Consider the following 26844-nt stretch of genomic DNA (forward strand, 5'->3'; position numbering starts at 1 on the left):
GTACTGCCCAACATCCCTGCTTTGGGTGAATTTTCAGGCTACTTTGGCAAAAGAAAATTACACACGATGAGTGGCTCTCACTCTTTCCAAAACTATATGCCTTCCTGGGATTTGAGAACTGGCATAGACACAGCCTAACAGTACATGCACTTTATACTTTGTGAATGCAAAATACTGTACTCTACATTTGGTAATGAAACACACAACACACAGAAAAAGCTTAGAAAAGCCACTGGTCATCTCAGAAGCTCCACAAATGATTATGGACTGAAAGAGTAAACAAAGGAAAAAGAAAACAGAAAATAACATTTCCCCCTTGTGAAGACTCTTCTCCGAGGAGTTTGCCGGGTGTAACTATTATGAATTCCAGAAGGAATCTTTGACTCGTCTTCCTGAGGCTCCATAAACACACTAGTCACTAGAGCACCTGTCAAGCCTGTCTCTCTGCCCTCTTCTGTCCCCATCTGGCCACTTCTGAATCAAAGATAAACCCAAAACCGTATCAGTAAGGAAGGGGTTGCTACACGGCCACCCATAAAGTTCACTTAATTTCAAACGTTCTTCTTTCATGCTTTGGAAAGGCCAAAGTCACGTATGTACAAAGCAGCATGAGAAAAGGCTACTAAAATGCACTTTATAAATATCTCAATAAATGGAATTGACCTACCTACCTACACACCAAAGTGAGGCTTAGGTGCCATTATGATTATTTTACACTCCCTGACTACAGGGGGCGTATAGACAGGATTCAGCTAGATCCTGTCCTAACACACAAGAGCCTCCAAGGCAGTGACATTTGAAGCGGATGCTAGATGAACTGAGAAGATTAATCTTTTCATCAAATTAAAAAAATGTTAATCAAAATGGATATAAAACTCTCAGTGAATTTCCACAAAGATGGGAAAGCCAATCAAATGCCTGTGTTTCTGGGAGCAATGCAACACGGTGATTTGGTTTATTTTTTTATTGCCTTTATAGAAACATGCTCCTTTAAAACACAGAGGTTTTGAAGACAGAGTTGTGTGATTTCCATTACATGACTTTGACATAATTCTCAACTGTGCTGATGTGCAGAGACAGAAGGGCCCCAAGACGGCACCCTGCCCCAGAAAGAAAGGTTCATCTGGGACCGGCCCAAACACTGAGCTCACACTGAGGACATCCACAGTGTAACTGAATCTACCTAACGTCCCAGAACCAGGCCCTAAACTGGTAAACAGGACGTTCTTCAGAAAGGATCTGACTGGTACCAGAACTAAAAAAACTTAGTACTCGGAGTTGCGTCCATGACCAGCCAAGACCCTTGGACCTTGCAGCAATAAACCAACAACGGAACACTGGCTCCGATCCATCCCATTGAGGTATTTCCAGAGCAGTCAGTCAAACCACTACACAACTCTATCTAACAGCCCAAAGGGTCTCGGGACACCTGGCTTTCTCCTTGGATTGAACTTGATGTCCTTTTTCACAAGTCTAGTCACCCTGTGACATGCACTCAAGATATACACTTGGCTCTTCAGCTCTCACCTAAAAACCTTCAGGCTACAGTTTTACTCTAAAGTTTTATTCTATTGCCTCCTTTATGGAAAAGCTAGCAATATAAAAAACATCGATATTAGAAATAATGTAAACTTATGCAGCAAAAATATTTCATTGCCATTGCCTTAAATCAATCTGTATTGAATAAGGCAGCTAGGAAAATGCACTTCAGCAAATTTACACTCCACTCAAACCTGCGAGTGCAGAGTTCAGGAGCCAACGAGAGACTGACAAGGTCCCGTGGCTCCACTAGGTGCCGACCGAGATGCACCTCACAGCCCAAAGCAAGGCATTTCCATCACGTAGGAAAAGGCTTACAGAGGCTCCTTAACCAAAAGCAGACACGCTGGGCCAAACACCATCTCTTATAAAATGGACTTTAGAAGCATGTTAATTATTTCTCTGGAATGCTCCTTTTTCAAAAATGAAGGCAGCAACGTTCACGGGGAAGTTGGAAAACCAGTGAAGCAGGAAGTGATTTTTTGACTCCAGAATGATACCCAGGGGTACTCTTCTAGCTCCTGAGAGAAACCCTGCCTAGGAATGTAGCACGCAGTCAAGCTCAGGTCAGCATAGACTCAAGACACGCAAAGTACCTTTCTCCTTTTCGCTGTATCTGCTTATGTTACTGTTGTCGCTGTACAAAGGGCCCGCCGTGGCGTGGGGCTTGCAGCTATGGTACTGCGCATTGAGTGTGTTGACTGTTATGTGAATCAGATGCAGCAGGACCTTGCTGATGTCACAGTCTCGATATGGATACTGCACGAGAAAATGAAGGCAGAAAAACACAGACGGTTATTTTGAAGGGGAAGTTTTGTACTTGAGCTTGCTAGGTATTTTTCTCGGGGTTCCTTTGGGATAAAAAGAAAAATACAAAAAAACCAAAACATAAATTCTTAACATGGCCTTATTCTGAAAAGAGACCATATTCTCCTCCTCTTGCACACATGCCAGTTCGTAGTTACAATCCCTTTCAGGAAAATTATTTGGCATATTAAAAACATTTGCTGTATGAGTACAATTTTCAATAGTTTCCTTTTTTGCACAATAATTAATTTTCTCTTTTAATTCTTGTTTATTCTATTACAGTTCCAACTCCCCACCCCACCCCTTTGCCCTCCTTTGCCCAGCCCACTCCCCTGCTCCCACAGTCAGTCGTCATACTGTTGTTCAAGCCCATGGTCGTTCATGTTCTTTGACTAGTCCCTTCCCCTTCTTTCCACCATTCATTCCTCCCTCTGCCCTCTGGCAACTGTCAGTCTGTGCCACGTTTCCACGTCTCTGGTTCTGCTGTGTTTTTCTTTGTTTTCTGACATAAGAATTAATACGTAGATAAAACAGATTCTGATCGTAAATAGAAGTGGTTGATCAATGTCCTACAATTCACCTGTTTTTGTTCTACACGTTTTCAAGACAATACACTGATAGGGCCTCCATTTCTATTTTCATTCCAACAGTTCTTTGCTCCTCGGCACTAACTGTACATGACAATTCTCCTGAAGGTCAAATTACTGTCCTACAGAATTCTCCGTATAGGTCTCTTGGCGGGGCTATGGCAGCTTACCTTGTAAAGGATGACGAGCAAGGCCTTCAACCACATCTGCCGGATGTGCGGTTTTAGGGACCAGAGGGAACAACGAGGTGGCTGTTGGAAATAATGCCGTAGTTGAGGACAAGAGCAGTATTTGAGCACCTGAACCACCAAGGGGAGAAGGTGTTTTCCCAAGTTAATGTTATAGTCCATTACCTGAAAGAGGAAAGAAATTAATAACTGAAGGAAAACTATAAAGAATACCTATAAGCCAAAAGGAAAAATTTGAACTATCAAAACACAGGCAAAATATTTAACAGGCATCTTGCAAAATATTAATAAGTAATGGCCAATAGACATAAAGGAGGAAAGTCCAACCTTATAAGAAATGTTTTAAAAATTTGTATATTAAAAGTTGCAATCTACTTAATCATCTAATTATTTAACTTACCTATTTAATTATCTATTAAAGTGACCTATTACACTATTAACTAGAGTAAAATCTGGAATCAAGCAAAACACCTAGTATTGAAAATCACTTGGAGAAGGGGACATCAGACACCACCGTATTACTCAATACAACCTTTCGGGAGAGCGATTTAGCATCACATTCGGAGTAGGAAAAAGCATACCGCCTCCAACACAGCAGTTAAATACTCCTAAGGAAATAATTGGACAAGTGCGCCAGGATGCATGCATAAAGATGCTCAGCATCACAGCCACCCTAAACTGAAAGCAACCTACACACTCAACAATACGGGATTAGTTAATAAAAAGAGTGTTTTTAATCACAATAGACTAGTATGTAGCCATCAAATAGGATGTGAAACAAACTTATTTACATAATATGAACTTGGTAATATATTTTGCAATTTAAAAAATTAAACATACATATGTCAATATGTACAACACGATCTTATTAAAATGGACATGTATATGCGTGCATACATGTGCATATATGATATCTGCATGCGTGTGTGTAAATTTGGAGCCAGTGCTATACACCAAAATGTTGGTGCTTTGTCAAGGATTTTTTGGAGATCTGTATTTTAATTCATTGGTTACATTTCTAAAATGAATAAACGTAGCATGGGTTTAGAGAGGGAGATGTAAGGAAGGAAGGAGGAAGGGAGGGGGAGGAGAGGGAGTGCTGGGTGTCTGAAACCGAGTGTCCTCTCTTCGTCACAGACAGCTGAGCGCTCATGCCACTCCATCTAGTTACCGGCATCAGCAAGAGACAACTACACTCGTATCGCTCCCGCTTTGCTTGTCTGTTTTCATTATTTTACAATCTATTTGTGCTCATTGATAACAGCTACCATCACTGAGTTCCTACCATGAGACAGGCACTAAGCCAGGAGCCTTGCAATATGTTGTCTCTAATCTTTGAAAAAAAGTCTGTAACCAATGAGCAAACAGAGGACGCTTAAGGCCATAGCAGTTAGTAACAGTGGCAGAGCTGAAATTAGTATGCATGTCTCTCTAGCCCCAAGTCCTATAACCTTTGCAGACTATGCAGCCATTCTGGAGAATCAGATTTGCAGCACTGGTCAAAGTAGGCCCACAATATACCCTGTAATCCCTTAATGCTGCTCTTGGATCCATATCTCAAAGGAGTTCCCAGGTTTGTGGATAAGGTGCCCATACAAGGATGCCCACTGCTGAGCTGCGTGGGGTCATGCGCAGTTGGGAGCCACATGAGTGCCCAACCCTGGGCAGGGGGGTGGATAGTTAATGCAGGTAGTTGTACAGCTGGCATATGACCCAGCAGTTAGAAGTAGCAAACAAACATGGAATAGCCAATAATGATAATGCAACACGGAGTAAATTGTATGATTAATTCAACCCTTTACTTGAAGCTGGAAAGGAACAGGATTAAAAATAACAAAAGCAGTACGGTGATGACCAGAGGCAAAAGGGGAATGGGGAGGTAGAACAGGACAAAAGAGGGACAAATGGTGATGGAGGGAGACATGACTTTCAGTGGTGAACACACAACACAATAATCAGATGATGTGCCATAGAACTGGACGCCTTAAACCTATATCATTTTATTAACCAATGCCACCCCGGTAAATTCAGTAAAAATTTACAAAGGAAAAGAAAAAACACCCACAAACAAAAATCCCACATGGCTTATCGTTCAATGGGTAGAGTTTCAGTTTAGGATGGAAAAAAAGTTCTGGGATGGATGGTGGTGGTGATGACAGTGATGTGTATGTACTTAATGCTGCTGAATTATACACTTAAAAATGGCTAAAATAGTCCATTTTATGTTCTGTATGTTTTACCCCCCCCAAATAAATCCCAAACTCCCTTTATGACATCAGGTTACTGAGTGTTACTCATCTTTATATTCACCTCCACATGCTCCTGCCTTAAATAAAGGAACTTGTACAAACCTTTCCACTCAACCAGTGTTGGCTAAATGGAATTCAATTACTTGCTTCTACTGACAGTCTAATGGTATGACTTCCGAAAGCTGTATTACACTTACTTGGGCAATTCCTGCAATAAATGCATTAAAGCAAGTTGACAGGCGCATTTTTTGAGGCGCAATCATGAAGCAACCTTCCTGCTGGTCATAGCCAAGTAAGACGTACAGGTGCCGCTTGACCGTGTTGAAGGCCTTCGCACTGCTGATGTCTGACTCGGCACTGCTCTCATCCTTGGCCATGAACTTCATGAGCACTGTGATCAGCTGGTGGACTGTCTGGTGGTCGATTCCAGCATCCTCTGGGAGCAGGTCCTTGATGGTGTTGTCATTCTCGGGGGACTGTTGCCCTGTGGGTACAAGGAAGGCCATCATTGGGTGGGCGGTCCCTCCAGAAGCAAACTGACACTAAAAACTCATTTCTGATCAATCACCATTCCTCTGCCATAAATATTTAAAGGTTCTTTCTAGAAAAACTTAAAGGCACGATATAGCCTACTAAGCAAAGCATTAGTCCAAGAAAGTTATTGAATCCATCCACTACTAAGTAATGGGGAGTAATAAGGAAATAGAAATAAAAACGGGGGCACTACACAGCTGGTTTATCTTCGAGCAGCGAGATAAATACCTAAAGAAACTTTGCATTTAGGGCTTTAAAGAACGTGGCAGAGGTTTATTCTCAGCAACAAAGACAGGTTTTCCTTCCAGCTTTGTGAAATGAACATGTGAGAATAACCACAAAAAGAAAATCTAAAACCCACTGGGCACAAAAACATTCACTGGGTTATTTTGTTTAAACTATTATCTCGATTCAGTTATGTTCACAAATCAGCTGGTGAAGAATAAGTTTTCTGTTTCAAATCCTGAGACATGAGCCATGTGTAGTCTTTGCATGACACAGTCCGAATTATAAATAGCAAATTATAAGCCCTGTTGAGTGTAATGAGAATCATACAGGGAGGGGAGACCACAGACAGAAAGGAGGAAGCATGAACTTTTAAAAACAGAAAAAAGAAAAAAATGCCACATGAAGGTGAGCTGAAAGTTCACATGGAAAGAAAAAAATATCTTAGCCCTTCACTTATTCTTAGCCGAACAGACAATTACATCCAAGCAGCTCCCGGACACTGACTTTCTCTGTTATTTTTCAGAGTCAGAAATTACACCCTGTCTCTCTTGTTTTTCTGCCTCTTCTGATCTGGTTTAGCTTAGGGCTTTGGGGGAAGGAAGAGTGAGAGTTGTTATTCTTTACTGCTGTTTGGGGGCTTATTCTTGTCCTTCCTTTGACAAGCTGCGTCTTCTAAACTGAAGACCGTTTTTGCAGCATCCTCACCTTTCATCCCGCAGGGAAAAGTTTGGCTAAATGCTGACAAGCCTTGGTTACAAACTGTTACAAACCAGAGCTTGATCACATTTATTTAATGATGGTATAAAGGATATAACAAAGAGCTAGGTCATAATTTATATCCACCAGCTCGTCAACCGATTCGGCAAAATCCCAATCTTCCAGCACACAGCCAAGAGAGGCCAGAGACGAAATGTTTCTGGAGACTGTGGAAACAGCTGCCTCGAGCCCAAACACTTTTCTCGTTAGCAGTGGCATGAAGGTAATGTCAAGTTCAGAAGTGACTAAGTTAGAACAACACATAAGGGCTGAGTTGTCCAGTTTCCCCAGATGATCAGAAGAATGCTGGTCTGTTCAAAAGGGACATACTGAGAAGGGAAGGTTTGCAATGTGTGAAAGAACAGCAAAACCAAGTAAGGCAGAGAGCCTCGAACAGAGGGAAAAGCACCTGACCAACTTCACCGTGACCCCAGGACTCGAACCTTTTCTGTCCCAGAGTCTGTTCTGTATGGAAAAAATATGTGTAATGTACTTCAGAGAAGTTTTTTTCCAAAAATTATTCAAATAAAACCTAAGAATTTATTTATGATGGTGTCTCACAGGAAGAGTAGTTAATGAATTAATTGTTAATATTATCATTACTTATTAGCCATGCATCAGCCTTCATACAAAAAAATCACCCTATTTCACTGAGAACCCAATAATGTGAAGCACTGCTGTATAATAAAATTAAATGTTCCAAATAGATCAGACCAAAGCTGTACCTGTGTAAATCCTCACAAAACAAAATAGAAACAGTGTAGAAAACTCTCTTTCCACCTTGAAACATTTCATTTTGATTTTTTTTCCTCCAGACTATGAGGGAAAAAATACTTTTTCCAAGTGGAAGAAGGTAAGTTACTGCTTTGGGCAAACCCAGGCCAAGACTGCGGCAAGTGTGAAGAGCTGGGCTTCCTGCAGGAATCACTGATCCCACAGCGACAAGTGACGGCTGTTACAATACAGCTTCACTCCTCAGTCCATCTCAGCTCTGGGGCAGGTTTCAGACAGCGCGAACCACTGAGTCCTGCCAAGTCACCTCCAAGTCCAGATCGGCTTGACGCCAAAGCCCCAAAGTTAAAAGTAGAATCAAGGAGGGCGGGAGAAGGAGCAGCCCCTCTGATTTTTAGCCCTGGAAACAAGGAACCTCAGTAGGGAGGAGAGGGAACTCCAGGCTAAGCTCCCTGTTTTATTCTATCCCAGTTCAGGTCTAGAAAATAAACCACCAGGCTTTTCCCCTTTAAATGTGTCCAAATTCTTCTCATTGTAAGAAAACATTCATTTTAAGAGTCTGTAACCTTAGCTTTTTGCCATCAAATCACATTTTCTCAATGACTATCATCTCACTAACACCCTGTCCCCATATTAAATTCTTCACTGGTCTTCAATGCTTTCGCATTAAGTTTGCTGCTTTCTCTGAATAACTGAGACAGAATGCTCTTTAACAAACCTTTAAACTGACTGAAAAAGGACTAGTAAATGGGGCCAATTGCATAAAGTATGGGGGAGGGAGATCTCTTTTCTTCCCAATAATTACCACTCCAGGGTGGGCTTTTGCAAATCTGTGTTTCATATATGGTCTTTCTTCACAATACCATAGGCTTGTGACCGGTACACTCTTCATTAAGAAAAGTTACCTTCATCAAATCCGTGAGAAAAATGAGCTTAGAAAAGTTGGGATATTCTTTGTTGATAAAAATACTATTTCACTATCAATAAAGGGTACAAAATTTCCACTTTAAAACTAAATACCTACAATATTTTCTCTAAGGTGGACAATTAAAGCATTTTTGAGTTCTATTCCATGAAATTCCTGAATATGTTTTAACTATAGAGATTTAACGTGTTAAGACATTTGGTTGTATCATTTCTATGGAGAGAAAGGTAAGCATCTTCATCGTGGTGAGGCAGAGAGCTATTTCCGCTACACCTTTAACATGGGCGGGGCCCATCGTGATCTGCCCACAGAGTGGCAACAACGAATTCACCCCCCATGGTATGATACGATCTTATTTACTCAGATGATTTGAAACCAGGCGGATCAGGATCTGCTCTTCCAGACTTATTTCTTCCCAGTCCACCCCAAATGCTCAACATCCTCCTCACGAGCCAGGATGCTCCTGGGTCTCAGGATGTCGCCAGCATTTTCCTGCCTTTAGGTCTTTGCTTGCGGTGCTCTCTTCGCCTTGGAAAGTGGCCCTCCACCCTCACCCCCAACTTAACCCTAGGGGTCTGGTCCCCAGAAGCCATTCTTATTCCATGTGCCCACCCACCCTGCAGCAACTGGATGTGATCCCCATACTCTGTAAACCCCCAAAGTCAAAGAAGGAGGGAAGATGGGAGGGAGGAAGGGAGGGAAGGATGAAGGGAAGTTTCCTTTAGCACTTCCTAACTTTCATGTGACAAAGAACTGTTACCAAGGCAGAACTGTTTATTCACTAGCTGCCTAATTTCCCCTGGAAGAGCCAAGGCCCCTTGAAGGCAAGTGCTATGTTTGATGGGTTCTTATATCCTTCACAGAAACTGGGGCGGTGTCTGACACACTGAATTCAAGTAAGTATTTCAGATCTTGTCTTCTCTACAGGAGAAAAACTGATGAAGTCCTGAAACAATAAGGAAGTTGCTAGGGAAACAAAAAACAATTCCTCTGTTTAAGTCAACTCACTGACCCCACACCAAACCAACAAGTGACGATTACGATTACGTAGAGGAAGAAAGGACCCCTCCCATGAGCTCACTCTGCATTTGCCCGAGAGAAGCCAAATGATCAAGCACTACAGACGAGGCTGCGTTATTTTCATAGTTCTAGCTTCACTGACTCGTTGGTCTCCCCAGCTCATTAACTCAGCCTAAAGCTTCATTCACAGCAGTTGTCACGCGTGCACACAGCCACAGTAGGGCCATGAAGCTGGGGCTGGTGACTACCTCCATATGCTCCCCACCCCTGCCTTTGCCTCTTCCTACCCCAAACCCCATCACTGTGAGTCTACATCCCACCCACCAGTCCAGGCGTGACTTTTCACACCTTGCTTCCCATTTCACAGCTGTCCTCCCATTGCATTTAACAGGAACAGAACTGTAGTACTGACACTTCCACTCTGGATGAGAGTTCTTATGTTCATACTTGATCTCTCTTACTTGACTATAAACAACTTGGGAGTATAAAAATGTTTAATGAATCTTTGCATTCTTCATATCTGCTAGTACAGCAGGTGCTTCGACAGACGCTGTCATTTCCCAAAACTACCATTTCAAACAAGAGCATTCCTACAAAAAATTTTAAAAAAAACTTTACTCTTTGACTTACTGGATCACGATGATCAATAGGTATTTTGATGTTAGTGAAAATATGAATTGCAAACCATCTTTCTAGAAAGAAAGAGAGAGAGCAAAGAGAAGCAATCTGGAGTCTCTGGGCTGGGACACCAAGAGGGAGGCAGGAAAGATTAGGACAAGTTTTGCCGATGCTACCTGGCATCAGGCACCCAGCACAGGACACCTTCTCCTTTTGATATTGTACAAACTCAGACCAAGCGATCAGAAGATTTCTCCAGATTTCTCCAAAGGCTGCAGTAGAGCATCCATGTCTCCTTAGGGACTGGGACAGCCTAGATCTGGGGTGTCTAACCTGTGACCCACGGGGGCTGTGAATTCAGCCCAACACAAAACCATAAATTTACTTAAGACATTATGTGTCACAACATGTTTAATGTGTGACCCAAGAAAACTCTTCTTCTTTTCTGGGTTGGCATCTCTGCACCAACCCAGTGTGGTGCAGAGATGCCAAAAGGTCGGACACCCTTGCCTAGAGCAGTCGCTGGGTTATGACTGGAAAGGTGCGTTGGTCTGGATGCCCACGGGCTTACTGGCTGCTCACTGTGACGGACCTGAATGCCCAGGTCAGCTCCATAACGAGACCAGTGTGCTCATGTCCCCAAGGGTAGGAACACCCTAAAGCCAATTCATCAAGGGGTTGCTATAGTGGGGAAAAAAGCAAATCAAGTCTCCTGGATTCAAGCATCAGTTCTACTCCTAACTAGTTAGTAACATGTGAGCTTCAGCAAATCATCTAAGAAGAATTTCTTAATTCCCCAGGACCTCAGTGCTCCTGTCTGTATGTAAAGTGGAAAAAAGTAATACTTTACAGTTATCCACAATTGTAAAAATTGAACTTGGATGATTTGTGTAGAAACACTCTTTATAGATAGAAATACTATACATATATGAAGTATTATTATTATTATCTAGCTACTACTGCTTAATGATTCATTTCAGGAGATGAAGAACAAGATACAATTGAGCTCCCTGTGATCACATGGAGTGAATACTGTTTGTTCAGTATTATGCCATTATAAAACCCCATGACCACTCCATTATATTCAGTTAATATTCAACAATGTTCTGAATCACCAAAGACAAAGAATTCCTGGTTCTCACAGCGTTAGTGAAAGTACACTTTATATCTAATCATTATTATGCCGATTTCAGATTAGCAGGTGAAAGTGTGAGTATTTCATCAGGTGGGATTAAACAAAGGTGTGGCTCCCCTGCTAGCAGTGACCACAGGTGCCTTGCCAGAGAGACCCAGACTTCTGGGCCTGAGACCCAGATCTGTGTGCTATCAACTAACCCATGACACTTGCTCCTTTCTGGGAACTTCTGTTCCCTCTTCTGTAAATTGAGAGTATTGACATACTTATAATGTTTCCACTGTAACATTCTATGAATTTTACATATGTGCACAAGGCGTTTGGTTTGACTCGTAGGTGTCACAGAGGAATGCAGCTCATCCCAAGTCTTGCACGGTACACCTTCTACGCAAGTGAATCTCCATTGCAAAGTCAGCTGCGCGTGCTAAGATCAGAGCCTAAACTGTAAATCCAGTGCCCAAAAGTCCAGCCTTAAGCAACAATGAAAGAGCATCTGCTTTACTTCTGGCCTAGTCAATGGGAGGTCTTCGCAGAGGAGCTCATGACCTGCGTGAACAGCAGTATATTCAAGTAGTGAGTTCTTGAATTTCCATTCAATTACTATTTTAAACCAGCCTGCAGTCTTCTAAATACCCTGGCACGTCTTTGCTTCCAAGTTAAAACATTCAGTGCCCAGCAAATAATAACACAAAAATAGGAAACTAGCTTGAAATTGTCTTACAAGCAATTTATAAGTTTCCAAATCCAAGCAAGTTTTGTTTATGGTGGTGTCATGTAAATTATCTTTATATGTAATATGAACAATACTGTTATTTGTCCCCGTTCCATCTGGTCACTTTGATGGGACAACCAGATGACTGAAGGCTTTTCTTAATGTTAAGAAACACATGCTCACATTTTCCCAGAGATGTGAGAGGCTGGACTGTCGTACTGAGCAATAATACTACAGACTAGCTTTTCAACTGAGTCTTGAGACAGAAAGAAAAGATGGGGTCTGTAATAGTCTTGCCAGAGTCCCTTCCACCCTCAGGATCCTTCAGGATAAAATGTAACCTCTCATGGAACATCAAATGACAGATACACCATACCACGCTGAATATAAGATCCTCCTTCCCTGAGAGACAGAAATACATGCAGAACTGCAAAGAATCAGGAATGGCTAAGGGGATGGTGAATGATGGCGGGTCAAATGCATAACCTTTGAAAATGCAAATGACATGTGTGTTTTCCCTAGAGCAGATGCGTATGAACATAATATTTCTATGTGTAAATACACATACAAATATAAGCACTAGGTCAGGTTCTAATCATACTGGTTCTCTGGGGAGAAGCACATACTCAGATGACATGAAGCTTCTTACTGGACCGAAAGTTAACAGGATCGAAGTTATCTGCCAACAGTGAAATATAAAGAATTGCTATCTCAGGGGCTCAAATGCGTGAGCGTCTAGGGAAAGACCCTTGGAGCCTGCGAGTCCTGGACACGTCACTCTGGTCTGTGCCTTGTCTGCCTGGGACAGACAGTTGCACACAGCCCTTCAGGTCAGAGGTACCCACCTGGTGTCTGTTCGGGTGTCCCACCGAGAGCTGGAGCAGACTGCTCATGCCTGGTCAGCCTCATGGCTTAAAAATCAACAACAACTCTATTTAAATAAGCATTAAAAACAACTTGAGCCTAGAAAATACACTCAGTGCTAACTGCATGGGACAGCAGGGGCAAGAGTCGTTTTCCTATTTGTCATTAATGTCACATACAAGATGCTTGCATCACCAAAGTTCGGGGGTTCCACCTGAATCTCAAGAACACCCTTCCATGTTACTTTAATTCTTAATCTTCAAAATTGTCACGTGACTCAATGAACAAGAAATAAACCCTTATGCCCCAAAGTGATCGGTTAGGTACTAAAAGAGCTGGGGAATTCTTCTAGTTGCTGTGATGTACTGGGTCCAGGGGTTGGGCTCTAGGACCCGATTCGGCTCCGGCTGGAGCCTCACGTGACTACAGGAGACTTTGTTCAATGGGCACCTGTGGTTACCTGTGCACTCTGAAAACTGCATTATTGATTGCTTAACGGGCTTGTATTGGTTCTTTCAAAGTTCAACGTACCACATTTCTTTGGCTTGTCGAAAAATAGAGAAAATGCGATAAATTAAATCGAATCATGTTTATGATTAAAAATGGTTATGTTACATAAGGCTGTTTTCTGATGAATGCCAATGGAAAAGCCAAGTTCTCAGCTTCTGATAGGACAAGAAATATGTTTTTTTAAGGTTTTATTTATTTATTTTTAGAGACAGGAAGGGAGGGAGGAAGTGAGGGAGGGAAACAACAATGTGGGAGAAACGTCCATCGTCTGCCTCTCACAAGCTCCCAAATGGGGCCTTGGCTGTAACCCAGGCAAGTGCCCTGACTGGGAATCGAACCAGCGACCCTTTGGTTCACAGGCCAGCACTCACTCCCTGAGCCACCCCAGCCAGGGCACAAGAAGTATGTTTTATGGTGTTATTTTATTAACTTTACAGCAGTTAAAAATTAAATAAATCATTTAATAAATTATACAAGCTAATTAATATATTTATATCCATTCACTAATATGGTGATTTAGTTATGAATTTTTAGTTATTTCTCATTCATGAGCCATTGCTAATCATTAGAGTTCATCAGTGAGTTGGTAATGTAAAAAAAAATTCGTAGAAGATTCTGTTCTTTTTAAAAGTGAAATACAAAGAAAGACCTTTAAAAACTAAGTATATATGGTCTTTTTATTAAGTTGGCAATGAGGATTGTCTTAATTTAATGGTAAAGTTGGGCAGAATTCAACTTCTTGGTCTGATTTGTCTTTCTCAAAAGCAAACATTCCTGTCAGTTTGTCTGGGCGCTTGTGTGGCTGCCTCTATTGTGGTTTGCGTGACAATTGTCCAAGTGTCTTCCAGAAAGCTCTCAGGTTACCCGGCTGGAGCAAACCTTCCCCTCTGAGGACTTAGGAGCGAATGCTGCACTTTCATGCCAGGCACCAATGAATTTGCTCCCCTACACACTTTAAAACCATCTACTGCTGGATCTGGGCTTTGCTTCTCCCCAAAACTAGAAAAAGCCACCCAGGGCACTAACACCCCTGGGGTGACCCTCTGGGGGATTCGAAGGCCAAACCTGATGGCTGAGCTATTTGCTAAATATGCTACTCTGTGAACAGTCAACGGAAAGACATTAAACAGGCTTAAAGGAGAGATGAAAAAAGATACTCAACGAATTTTGGAGGTTAGGGTCTCGGGGAGGGAGAGCGCCCTCTTGGACTCCGCGGGCCCCTTCACGCTGTCTCTCAGGGAGCGCACGCTCTTCTGTCGGTTCCTGGCGAAGCGCGCCCGCTTGATCTTCCACAGCGCGGCATCGCTGAGGTTGGCCACGTTGGTCCTCACTGCGGTGATGGCTGCGCGGGAGGGACTGGGGTTATTTGCCTTAACTGGCTATGGCAGGCAGCTGGCTTGAAACCACCCGCCTGCGAGTATTTTCAGGATTAAAAACCATCTTTCGTGGATACACAACTCATTCACCTTCCTCTCTTAGTAAGTTTTGTATTAAAAATCATGACGATCGCCCATCATGACTATCATCTAAATAAGATTAAATGATCTAATTTTGTTGTCGCTGGATAACTAGTTGAGTGACCAAAGCCTTTCCCCAATCTACTTAGGGCTGTCGATACCCGAGGAATAAGCCAGCAAGCGAGCATGGATTTGCAGGGTACAAATCTATCTCACAAGCCTGCTCACAAACATTACAAACATGAAGACTGAATAATAGTTACAGGGCATATGTGTGTGTCACAGATGGTTCTCACAAGTCCTCGGAGAAATGAGAAGGATTATGGTTTCAGAATGCCAGCATGTAGTTAACCTGCAGATAACTGCAGCAGATACTCAACAAGCATTCGATAAACTGAGCACGGAAGTCAAGGCATCCCCTGTCATCGGAACTGAAACTGCGTGCAGAACATCCTCTGCCTGTCTGTCAAGCACAAGCCTGGGAACCACAACTCTTTAAAGCAAGTTCTTAGTTTTGCTTACTTGTAGGAAAAGGAAATTCTTTATTACAATCCAAATGCAGCTGAGCTTCCAAAGAAAGTGTCTCAAATCTATTGACAAAGAACTCCCAGCTCAAGGCAGGAATATCTTGCTTGAGAAAATGCAAGAGCAAAAGCTTGCTCAGTATTGTGGGTCGATCCTTCACCACGGTGTCAAACTGGAAGTCCAGACAGAGACACAGCCCCTGCAGATGAGGAAGGAAGGGAGGGAGAGGTCAGATGGGAAGCTCTATGTCGCTTCAAAGCAAACGCGCTAAGCAAAGTCAGAGAAACAAGGTGAGTGCCTCAATCTGTTAATTTATAATGTGGGAGGATCCAACTGAAATCTTTTTTTATCGCAAATGTTGATAGGAAAATACAAAAGAGCAGCTTCTCCTAACTGTAGACTATCCCTTGAATTTTGACTCGGAAATATGAACAAAATGTATGTTACAATTTTTTATCCAAATACCTTCAAACCAATGTTTCTTTTCATAATGTCTGTAGTTTCCACAACAGAAGCTTACACTCAAAGCTATGTTTTTAGCACACACGGGATCATTTCTAAATTCCCTTTCAGTGCTGAATTCTAAAATTGAGAATTAAAACTTCTATGCTTGATCTTAGCCAAACAGCCTAGAAGTGATGGAATTAAAATCTCTAAAAGAAATTTAGATTTTAGAATTCTTTCAGTGATTCTATAAGAAAACAGAATAATCTCCTTAGAATGTGAGTGAAACAGAATCTTTACAAATCAAAGGTGGAATGAATAGACCATCTGTCATTCCCTTTTTTTAACTCAATAAAATTTCAAAACTGTAATTTATTCAACCATCTTATTAATTCATTCAACTCTCCTCTAATGAGTGCCTCCTGAGTTCTGGGTCCAGAACAGGGGCAAGCCAGACAACCAGCCTGTCTTATTAAAATCAACACAGAAGGACGACCCAGAAAACAACCGGGAGTTTTTACAGGGGAGGGTGTGTGTCCACAGGCAGCATAACCCTAAATGTTTCAGAGCCCGCACCGTCTGCCTTTGCTTTGTAGTCTTTTTTACGAGAAGAGCCCTTAAACTGACTGGGAGGCAGGGTGCAGGCACACACACTTAGGAGCATGGCTTTATTATGAGTCGGACCCGAGTCTGCTCCGCCCCTTACTAGCTGTGTGACCCTGAAATTTCTTAACCTTTCTAAGCCTCAGCTTTTCTATCTGTAAAATGGGAACACACAAAAGGTTAACATAGGAATTACATCAGATCCACCGCCCTGGAAACACACTACCTATTTGATAAATGCTAGCTCTTGCCATTATTAGTTTTAATAACAATGGTATAATAATAAATCAGGTGGTAGTGTGGGAAAGACAAGATCAGGAGTTTGGAGGTTCTGGTTTTGGTTCTCCCATTAATTCACCCTGCCTCCTTTGATAAGTGACATTCTCTCTCTGAGACTTGGTTCCTTCAACTATAAAATACAGGTGCCAGAGATAAATATACAACCCTCTCCAGGTCTCATATTTCATGTTACTTTGGCTTTAATTTGTAGCATTTCATTTTTTGGTGGCATATTTACCTTCCCAAGGTTTGCTTTATTTATATTATAACTTATCTCATTTCTCTTAGTATGTAGCCTCTCACAAAAGGGCTTTTCACCCAGAAGCCAGCTAAATGATATAAAGTAAACAAGCCTAATTTAATAACCTACCACCAAAAATAAGCACGCGATAGATAATTACATCCGTCAAGAGTGATTCAGTACATGTATGAAGGCTGAAAAGAAAGCATCAGCAAATAAAAACGAGATGTCTGTTCATAAGATATGCTTCTGGGATGTTTCCCCCAATTTAAAATTTTTCACTGCTATCATCATCATCAGTATGAGATGTGTGTATGTGACAAATTAACTCAGCGACTTAGCAGAGCAGACAGCACAGGCCGAGAGACGTCACCTGCAGTGCCGGCCTCTTTATGGTGTCAAGCAGGAGGCCGGCCCTGGTAGCCACCGCTGGGTTGACGTCTTCCACAGCCGTCAGGAAGCAGCAGAAGGCGTGTGCCAGAGAGTACTTCAGCAGGTGGTTCTTGGTCACGGAGTGAATATCCAGGAATCTGCAAATCACAGCCACTTTCTCCACTGCAGTGTGAAAGGCACAGAGTGAAAACAGAAAGACATTTACTTAGACAGTAAATGAGCCCACAAAAATAAGGGTAACCCTGGGCCCCCCATCCACCGATTTCCAATACCAAACAAAGGAGGTTCTAATGCCACCTGCTCAAGCTCTTCTATCTGTGCAACAGAGACTGTTTCTACCCAGTGCAGTATTTTTCTGCCGGGCAGCCTAGATTTAGCTCTGGGTTGTCTCTCTTTTTCTTTTTTTTTTTAAGTGGACTTTCCCTCTGTTTAACTTCCAGTTGTATTTCAAACTATCCAAAATGCCTCAGTGCTCATGACTTTGCCCATCCCAGGAGGTTCCGCAGACCATGCAGGGGGGTGCAAGGTGCCCACCAGCCTGGGCTCTAGATTCTGGACCCCGGACTCCACTCTTTGTATGACATGATGTGAAATGATAATCAGTCTTCCTGGGGCTATGGAGCATATTTCTTCCATGAAATAGATGCACCCTTACTTGATTAATTTCTAATCATTCTGCAAATCTGTGTTAAGTGGTTTCAGCCACTCTTAAAAATAGCTTGATAAAAAGTTATAGTAGACAGTGAAGCAATATAGTTTCATGCAAATGAAGACATTTCAGCGCTTTGTTTAAGCAGCCTAGGATGTTCTTTCTATTCTTTTCTGCAAATGGACATTCTACCATCCTCAAAAGAATCTGCTGTTAAAATTCTGCATATTCTGTGAAGTCCACCCCGAGTTCCTGGAGTGGCCTTTCCATCCCATGGCCCTTCCTCCTGCAGAAGTGCTGCCTATTCAGACATGGCACGTGTGCATTGCTGTGTGACGTTTCTTCTTTGGTGATCTCGAATTATATTCACACCATTATATTCCTTAACCTCGTACATGTTCGTTTTTGGCCTCGTCAATGGAACTGGGAGCTGCTGAGAGCAGGGGTCTGTTCTTTTATTCTCTGTTGCTCCCACAGACATAGTATTGGTTCAATAAATCCACTGACTCGTTTATTTGAAATATCTATATAACGAAGAGACCATCCTAAGTACTTGTAGGGACACGGAAGTACATGGAAAACTGAACTGTTAGGGACTGAATGTTTGTGCCCCTCCCCCAGTTTACATGTTGAAGCCCTAACCCCCAACGTGACAGCATTTGGGGTCGGGACCTCGAGAGGTCATTAGGTTTAGATGAGGTCATGAGTATGGGGCCCCATGATGGGATTTATGTATTTATAAAAAATGGAGGGGAAACCAGAGCTCGATCTCCCTCGTTCTCTCTCTCTCTCTCCCCCTTTCCCTGCCACGTGAGAACACAGAGAGAAGGTGACCATCCGTGAGCCAGGAGGAGAGCCCTCGGCAAGGAACCCAACTGGCTGGCACCCTGACCTTGGACTCCCAGCCTCCAGACCTGGGAGGAGTATGTTCCTGTTGTGTAAGCCCCCCATCCATGGTTGTCAGTCATGGCAGCCAGTGCCAACTAACATGTGACTCATTCACAGGTCCTGACTTCAAAGTCAAATCGACCAAAAGAGGTAAGATGGTGCAACCATAACCGAACTGCAGTATAATGAGCCATAAATGCTACTGCTGGGGTATTAATAAAGTGTGGGGGAATGAAGAGATGACTTTGCACCAAAGTAACTGAGAAAGGGGAACTTAGTGGGGGCATTCAGAGTTGGTGCAGATGAAGGTGGCTTCTGAATGGGGTGGCATCTTCCATGAATGAGGATTTCGGACTGAGAAAAGAGAACGGTCAAGACATGGCCGAGGGGGAGCGGGAAGTGATGGGGATGGGGCACTGGCAACGTGAAGGAGGGGAGCGGGAAATGAGGCTGTGACCGTGCACAGTCAGATGGAAGGCGGCCCGTAGTGTCTGTGTGAGGGTATGAACTTTATCCTCCAGGCACCGGAAATCCATTCAATTGTTTTGAACAGAGAAGCAATAGAACCAGAACTGAAATGCAAAAGATTCATTGGGCAACAATCTACGCCTTCCATCGGAATAAAAGAGCACAGTTAATTATTTATCTGCTTTATTTGTATTTAATGCCTATAAAATGTTGCCATTACCATGTTGTATTTGTTAGGAAATTTTATTCTGATCTAACTTCTTACATTATGGACGACTCTATAAATACACCAGCCCCTGGATTCACGGGCATTAAAAAACCCAGAGATTAAGAAACTGAACTCTAAAGTATAATCATTAAGTCACCTGATGGAACTTCCATTTCTTTTCCCTAAAGTTTTGAGACACTAGAATACATACAACCACCCCAGTAAAGCACAGTATGGTACACCAGCCCTACACGCTGCCCCAGAGAAGGGAGGTCTTCTACTGGCACAGTGAGGCAGCAGATGTGAGGCTAAGAGAACACATCTCTCTTTCCCGTGTTCCTCTGAGAAACTGCCGTTCTAAGCACGAGGGTACTGTACTCATCACTGCCCCAGACTTGGTCCCTGGTGCTTCGAAGGCCAGGGTATAGCAGCAGAGCTTCTCAAACTCCATTGAATTACCTGGAGAACATGTTCACAATGTTGATTCCTGGCCTTACCTTCTGAGGTCCTCGTTCAGCAGGTCTAGGGTGGGGCCCAATAGCAGCATTTGCAACCAACACCCTCAGTTATTTTGACGCAGATAACCTATTAGACTTGACTACATGCCTGATCATTTGCTCCAGGACTCATTTGCAAGTAAACAAGGGTGCAGGTAGTAAATACACCTGGGCGACAGGCATTAACTGGGACTATCTGAGGCAAACTAGACAGAGCCACCCTACCTAAGGACCGACCTTCCAAATTCTGCTATCGAGGACGCTCAGCTAAGTACAAAGAACACCAGCAGCAGGACAGTGCCCTTCAAAGAGGGAGGGAACAGAGGGCCCAAAGGAGATCTCCCAACCGGACAGGCAGTTGCCCAAGTGACACAGGGAGGACTGTTAATACCGAGGTACCTGCTTCAAACCTCATCTTCCAGTCTTTGCTGTTGAAGTTGCCGTTGATGATCGTCCAGAAAATGTCAGCACCATGAGGAAGAGAGAGAGCGTGGAGGAGGAGAGGGACCGCCAGGGAAGACAACTGGGAGAACTCGGATTTGATGACTCTCCACAGGCTGGAAGGCAGGGAGAAACAGAGGGGTGGCAGTGAGGTGACCGTCCCGGAAAGAAGCTACTATGATCTCCACTTATCAGAAGTGTAGTGAGCAGGGAGCTGGTAGAAATGGTCCTAGTGAAATAGCATTCATTCATCCGCAAGACTATGACCCTCGGATAAACTTTCCCTGTGCTCTGTTCCATTCATGTTTTTAAAAAGTAATTACCTTCATGCAACAACACAGAAAAACACCATTTAACATTGCATTTCTTAACCTAAAAATTTTTCGTTTTATATTTTAAATTCAGGTATATAAGTGAACAATAGCTGTTAAATAATATATAAAATTGATATTAGTTATGTTAAAATAATGAAGTGATAGTGATATTAAGGACTTTTTTTCTTACACTCAACATCAGGGGAGTTCTGTTGGCTTTGCCTGCCCAGAGGCTTTGCCCTCTTAGTATCCTAGCAAGAAACAACTCTGTTTCTATTAAGAACAGCCTCTTCAATTGGCAGGGCTGTCAATCAACCTGTACCCCCCTCCTCTCTTCCTACTGTACCAGTGAACACAAAACCCATGCTGACTAAAGTACTTCAATTCCATGAAGAGTGACTTGTCTAGGGCGGGCATACGACATAAGCAAAAAAATGCTGGAGTCCTTTTCGCAAATACTGATATGGGCTCTTGGACAGAGAAGATCTTGCTTCTCACAGGAACAGCCTGCTGAGAAGAAGTCAGTGCAGACTGACTAAGGAATGAGACTAAGCAATGGGGAGGGAGGAAGAAAGGGGAGAGGAAAAAGAAAGAGACAGACAGACAGACAGACAGACATATCCCTCTTAACATCTTGTGAGTACCATGCCATGCCTAACCCCAGCCAGACCACTGATAATCAAAAAAGTACCCTACCAAGTTTAGCTAAGTGTCTATCAATTTCTACCAGAATAACTCTCGAGATATATTTTTAGTAATAATATATTATTGGCTTCAAATTTTTTGATTCAATTATTTAAAGTAGGCCATTTGTTTCTTTTTGTTGCTTTAATTTGTTTTCTGTTTGGCTCTAGAGTTAGTCCAGAAGCAAAAGTCTTTGCGAGTTTAAAAACCTCGTAACGCACCACGAAAAGATGGGAGGAGTGACGTAGTATCCCCATTTTATAGAGAATACGCAGAGGCACAAATCAGTAAAGTTGCTGGTGTCTCAGAAAACGTACTAGACCTACAGCAGGAAAAGGGGTAATTTTCAAACAACGTAAGCTTCGCCTGAGCGGTGGAAATCAGACACACACAGATCTACCCCCAACCCTGCTGTTCATTAGCTGTGTAACCGAGTATAAAGGAAACTTGTCTGAACTTCCACTTCCTCCCAATGCCGGTTGCATTAAAAGCATAGTGCTTGATGCCTAGCAGGCATTCGAAGACCTGACACTGCCTGCCTTCGCCATTGCGAGGCTAAGGATGACGATGCTTCCAGACAGCAACAGGCCCTACAGAGACTGCAAAGGAAAAAAAGACATAATTGCTGCCCTCACGGAACTTCCAATCTAGTAAAAGGAGGCAAACCGTATATGGCACTGCTAGGAACTCCTCTCAATGACAAAAATCCCTGGACTTGGCCAATCCTATAAGGCTTTCTCAGTTCCCTAAAGCAGCTTCGTTTGAAAAGCAGAAGAGTGCCCTTTCACTAGATCCCTTCTTTGTCCGTCACGGTATTTGAGGGAAAAACCTGGGCGATGTAGCCCAAAGCCTGCGGCAGAGAGTCCATGAAACCAATGATCCATTTGTCCCAAGTACCTATGCGACACAGGTGGCTTGAACAAGCAGAGCCAGCCCACTCAGTCCCCCCGCTCTCCTGGAATGAACAGAGCTTCTGCCTAACACCCCACCCTTTCCTTGGTTGCCTTTGCCTGGATTTGCTGCTTGTCTGGTCCATTACACTGTGACTCTTCACTACATCCACGTTCCCCCTCTGACAGCTCCTCCCCTTGCACCTGTAGAAGCCCAATGTCACTCTAAGAAAACTTTAGATCCTCTATCTTTCCCACAGTATGTTTCTGTCCCCACTCCCTAAAAAATCATATCCACCTAGACCTCAGAATGTGGCCTTACTGGACACAGGGTCCCTGCAACCACTCCCATTTCCCTGGAGCCCCAGTGAGGAAGAATCCCAAAGTCCTCCTAACTTGGTCCACCACAAACTTGTACGAGCTACCTTCAGCTGGGCCTGCGGCTGGCAATTCTTCGGTTATTTCTTGTTGACTCCCAACTGCTTTCCTCCTGTAGGCTGTTCCCTTCTTTTTGTCCATGTTCCTCAAGCTTCCAGCCCAGTCCCTGTCCCCTCCTTCTCGGGAGAAGGCAGCTGTACCTACTGTTCTTAAGGTCTCAGCATCTGTCATGAACTCTTCTTAACACTTGCTTTCTCTTTTCCTCAAAACATATCTCCTGTCAAAGGAAAGAGCACCCCTCCTCTTTTCCACCCACCCCTTGCTCTTGAATGAATACTCTCACCTTCCAGGACCTCGCTCCAGCAACAGCCCCTTTCCTCGGGTTCTTTCCCACTGACCACAAATATGGTTCAGATCATTCTCCTAAAAATCCCTGATATCCACTCCCTTCTCCCTCTAAGTATTGGCCCAAAAGTCCATTTAGTTTTTTCCGTAACATAAAAGACACATTTTCCACTTTCAACAATAACTTTATTGATTTGGATATTTTGAGTACGTCGGCTATCTTCCGCTTGGTAGAACGTTGATCGTTCTCAATTTATGTCTCGATTTGATCGCTATCAACTGCAACTTGTCTACCCAACTGTGGAGCATCGTCCAGAGAGAAATCTCCAGCATGAAACTTCCCAAACCTGTTTTGACATGTTTGATCCATCACAGCACCCTCTCCATAAACTGTACAAATCTATTTTTGTGTTTCAGTTGCATTTTTACTTTTGTTGAAATAAGAAAGCATAATATGCCAAAAATGTTGTGTATTTTCTTCCATCTTCAATATTAAAATGGCTACACAAACATCCATTTGGTAAGGTTTTGAAAAAAAATGCACACCGATAGGACAGCTGTCACAATACAGTCTAACAAAATTGTTTCAAATGAAGTTAAAGACAAGTAAGCTCTAGTAGAGGACATCGTACGGGAAAAAATCAGAACAAACTTTTTTGGCCAACCCAATACATGATCTTTCCCATCCTTTCGTAACAAACCCTTGAGAGGAAAGTTCTAGGTTCTATGTTCACATCTCTTGTGCCCTTGTACCAGGTCTCTGCACTCATTCCCATAAGGGCGCTTCCCAAGGATCTCGCTTTCCTCCGTACTCATACCGTTAAAGTACAACTCTGACCCCATTTCTTGTTCTAAGACCTTCCACAGATCCCCACACATTATTAAATGTGTATATAAAGTCTCTACCATCAAGGCCCTTCACACGTGGGTCCCAACCTATATTCTTCAGCCATCTAACAACTGAGAGGTATAAAATAATCTTTATTTTGCCTTTTCTATTTACATAGTATCTAAACCAAAAAATTACTATTATTAATATTGACATAATAATTAAACATAAAAGAAATTAAAGTAGTACCCATAGGTGATTAGCCTGTCCTGGTTAAGAAAATAACCCAAAGGAATAGGTAAGTCTTATTCTAACTTCAATTTTTATGGCTAAAGCCCGACACATAAACAAAAAAGGAAGACCTACCTTGCAATCAACATATGATCCTGAATGTAGGCTAAAAATTGAGGGTGGTCTTTCCTCGCACTGTATAGACACTGTCCGTGTAGACAGAGGATCTTCAGGCAATTGAGCATGTTAAAAAGAATGTCTGGCTCCTCAAACTTCGCCATTTCCTATGCAAAGAACCACCCGGTTACTGAATTATCTAAAATAGCAATGCTGCCAAACCAAAAATTTAAATATTCAAAAAACATACCTGAAAAATGGTGTATATTAGTCTCAGAGTTACTGGAAGCTGTTGGTAGCAGAGCTTTCTTTCCGTATCGTTCTTGACCACTGAGGAAATAACCACACAAAGGTTAGCCCGCCTCCTCCTTTCCTGCAGTGCGTGACCTGACCTGACCAAATCAGAAAGCCGAGTAAAAATGGGTGTGGAATACATACATTTTAAAAGTGCGTAATGGTTTTTGTTTTGTTTTGTTTTGTTTTGCCCTCCAAGTTAGCATCTTTCCCTTCTATGATGCAAGTGAAGGAAACCTTCTAGATTTGGGATTCTCAGCCTCCACTGTCCACTGTGCAGTCCACCAGGTACTCACACCCCTTTGGCTCCCTAAAGTGACCTCAGCCCCGCCCTATGCCCCTGTGGGCCGCTAGTTCTGCTGCTGCCTGGAGGGGTCTGGGACCTGGCTAGATCTGCTTTCCTAACTGGGAGATAAGCAGGCACTGAAGAGAGGTGTTCAAGTTGTGTTAGCACCTAAGGAGGGATCTGCCCCCTGGACTCGCTGGAAAAGGGAACACTTTAAAGAAGTTGAGTATATTCAAATCAGAACATGGCTTTCTTAGGAGGATCTCTAAAATCCTTGCTTGTATAGTAAATGATGGCAGTGTGTTCACAAGTTAATTAGAAACTAGTGTAAAATGTTTCCAAATCACCGTTACAAGTTTTGGTCATTCCTAGGATCAGAAAGAATGCAAGTCGAACCCTCTTGGCATCTGTCCTAGATAGTATGTTGGAGTTCTCCCACACTAGCGTATTTTAAATCCTTATAATCGGCACTTGGCTCTTTTGTCTAGTGTGAATGTTTTGGTAGTGTTTTCACTGGAGGAGATATCTGACTGCTAGAAAACATAGGCACCAGGCCACAAAATGCAGAATCAGGAAATCCTCTACAAGGAACGAGACATCCCTGAACACGGGGACAGAGCACCCGTCTGTTCTGTGACAGAGGAGCTGCAGACCACTGCCGGCAGCAGGACTGGGGACCGAGCTGCAGGGAGGGCTGGCTTTGACAGAAAATTGATGGAGACCTCCCTGAGGAAGCATTTGTAACTGTACCCTGCCAGACAGCAGAAACTAAAAGAAGGGAAATAGACCAGAAGCTATGCCGGGAGCCTAAATACAGGTTTGGGGGAGATGACTAGATCAGAGGTTTAAACAAGTGGGCAAGGAAAAGAGTCACTTATAAAAATAAGCGTTGTTCAAATAAAATGTTACCTACAATAAATTAAAGTGGCAGTTCATTGACCTGTGTGCTATCTTGGGTTTAAATGTATGTTGGCATATGAAGAGAACAGGTTACTGGGTCATAAGTGAAATCCTCGCTTCTTTAAGCCATAAATGCAACCCAGGCCTCTGCAAGTAAACTTAATTCTAAGTAAACCAGGAGACTTAAGTTCTAGTCTCATCTCTGCCACTATTTTACAATATTTGGACATCCAGCTCACAGACGCCCCCTCCCCCGCCACCCCAGAGACACCCAGAGTTGGGGGTAGGTGGGCAACACTCATTCATTTCCTTTTGTTTCAACAAGGCGACCCAGATGCTCCAGCACAGTTTGGCCGCATGATAAGCACAAATCCTAAACTAGGAATGAACAATACGAGCTGCGTGAAAAGAGGCAAACCATTTCACTCATCTGAAACGTGTAGTCTTCACCTGTGAAATGAGAGGGCCGAACTGAATCAGCAGGCTTCAAACTTCTTTTCTACGGAACACTTTGTTCAAAGGAAATCTTACCCAGAGCTCCAATGTATGGAACAGAGCAAGTCAGAGCCGTCTGGCCGAAGCAAGCTGGGCAGCCGGAGTTTTTACCATTATTTACCCACGTCTTCCTACCAACTGCCACCCCAAATAAGGAAGGTCCGAAGGCAACAACAGAGAGCTTGTACAACTCCAAGTGCACGCTGAAACCCAACGAAGTGGGTCATCTCAGGTGCTCCTTCAAAGTCTCAGTTTCAATTGTTTGAGTGTGAGCCCGGTGGTTAGTCACACTCCACTGACCATTTACACAATCCACGCGGAAGCAGTTCGTCCCAGCCAAGCATTTTGTAGTGATGATACAGTTACCTTGGTCTGAATACGACACCCCAGGACCTGCAATGAACCCCACACAAATGTAACAGTATTTGCTGTTCACTGAGGGCATGACAGAAAGCTCATGCTCCCCAAACTTTGGTTCTGGGGGCGGGCCTTCCGGGGACCAGCCAGCTATTTTAATACTTCAGGACAGTGGAAGCAGGGAGACTAACAGCCCCTCCGATTTGTTCCAGGTCCTTTTAGGTTCC

General features: G+C 43.1%; 1 protein-coding gene across 3 annotated transcripts in view; it reads right to left on the minus strand.

The window, feature by feature from the left end:
- UNC79 (unc-79 homolog, NALCN channel complex subunit) overlaps positions 1-26844 on the minus strand; it is a 162292-nt gene that overhangs the window by 64303 nt on the left and 71145 nt on the right. For 2 of the 3 annotated variants that reach the window (XM_053665979.1, XM_053665980.1), the window contains 9 exons: positions 24536-24615; positions 24304-24452; positions 20456-20613; positions 17327-17508; positions 15384-15585; positions 14567-14746; positions 5568-5854; positions 3104-3286; positions 2136-2298 (listed from right to left, as the gene is read on the minus strand). In XM_053665979.1, coding sequence (XP_053521954.1) covers positions 2136-2298; positions 3104-3286; positions 5568-5854; positions 14567-14746; positions 15384-15585; positions 17327-17508; positions 20456-20613; positions 24304-24452; positions 24536-24615 — 1584 coding nt within the window. Of the gene's footprint in view, positions 1-2135; positions 2299-3103; positions 3287-5567; positions 5855-12875; positions 12942-14566; positions 14747-15383; positions 15586-17326; positions 17509-20455; positions 20614-24303; positions 24453-24535; positions 24616-26844 lie in introns of all 3 variants that reach the window. The other variant, XM_053665978.1, reaches the window with a different exon arrangement.

The sequence above is a fragment of the Artibeus jamaicensis genome, unplaced genomic scaffold (assembly GCF_021234435.1).
Source record: "Artibeus jamaicensis isolate MK-2021 breed Jamaican fruit bat unplaced genomic scaffold, CSHL_Jam_final contig_444, whole genome shotgun sequence".
In the NCBI taxonomy this organism is placed as follows: Eukaryota; Metazoa; Chordata; class Mammalia; order Chiroptera; family Phyllostomidae; genus Artibeus; species Artibeus jamaicensis.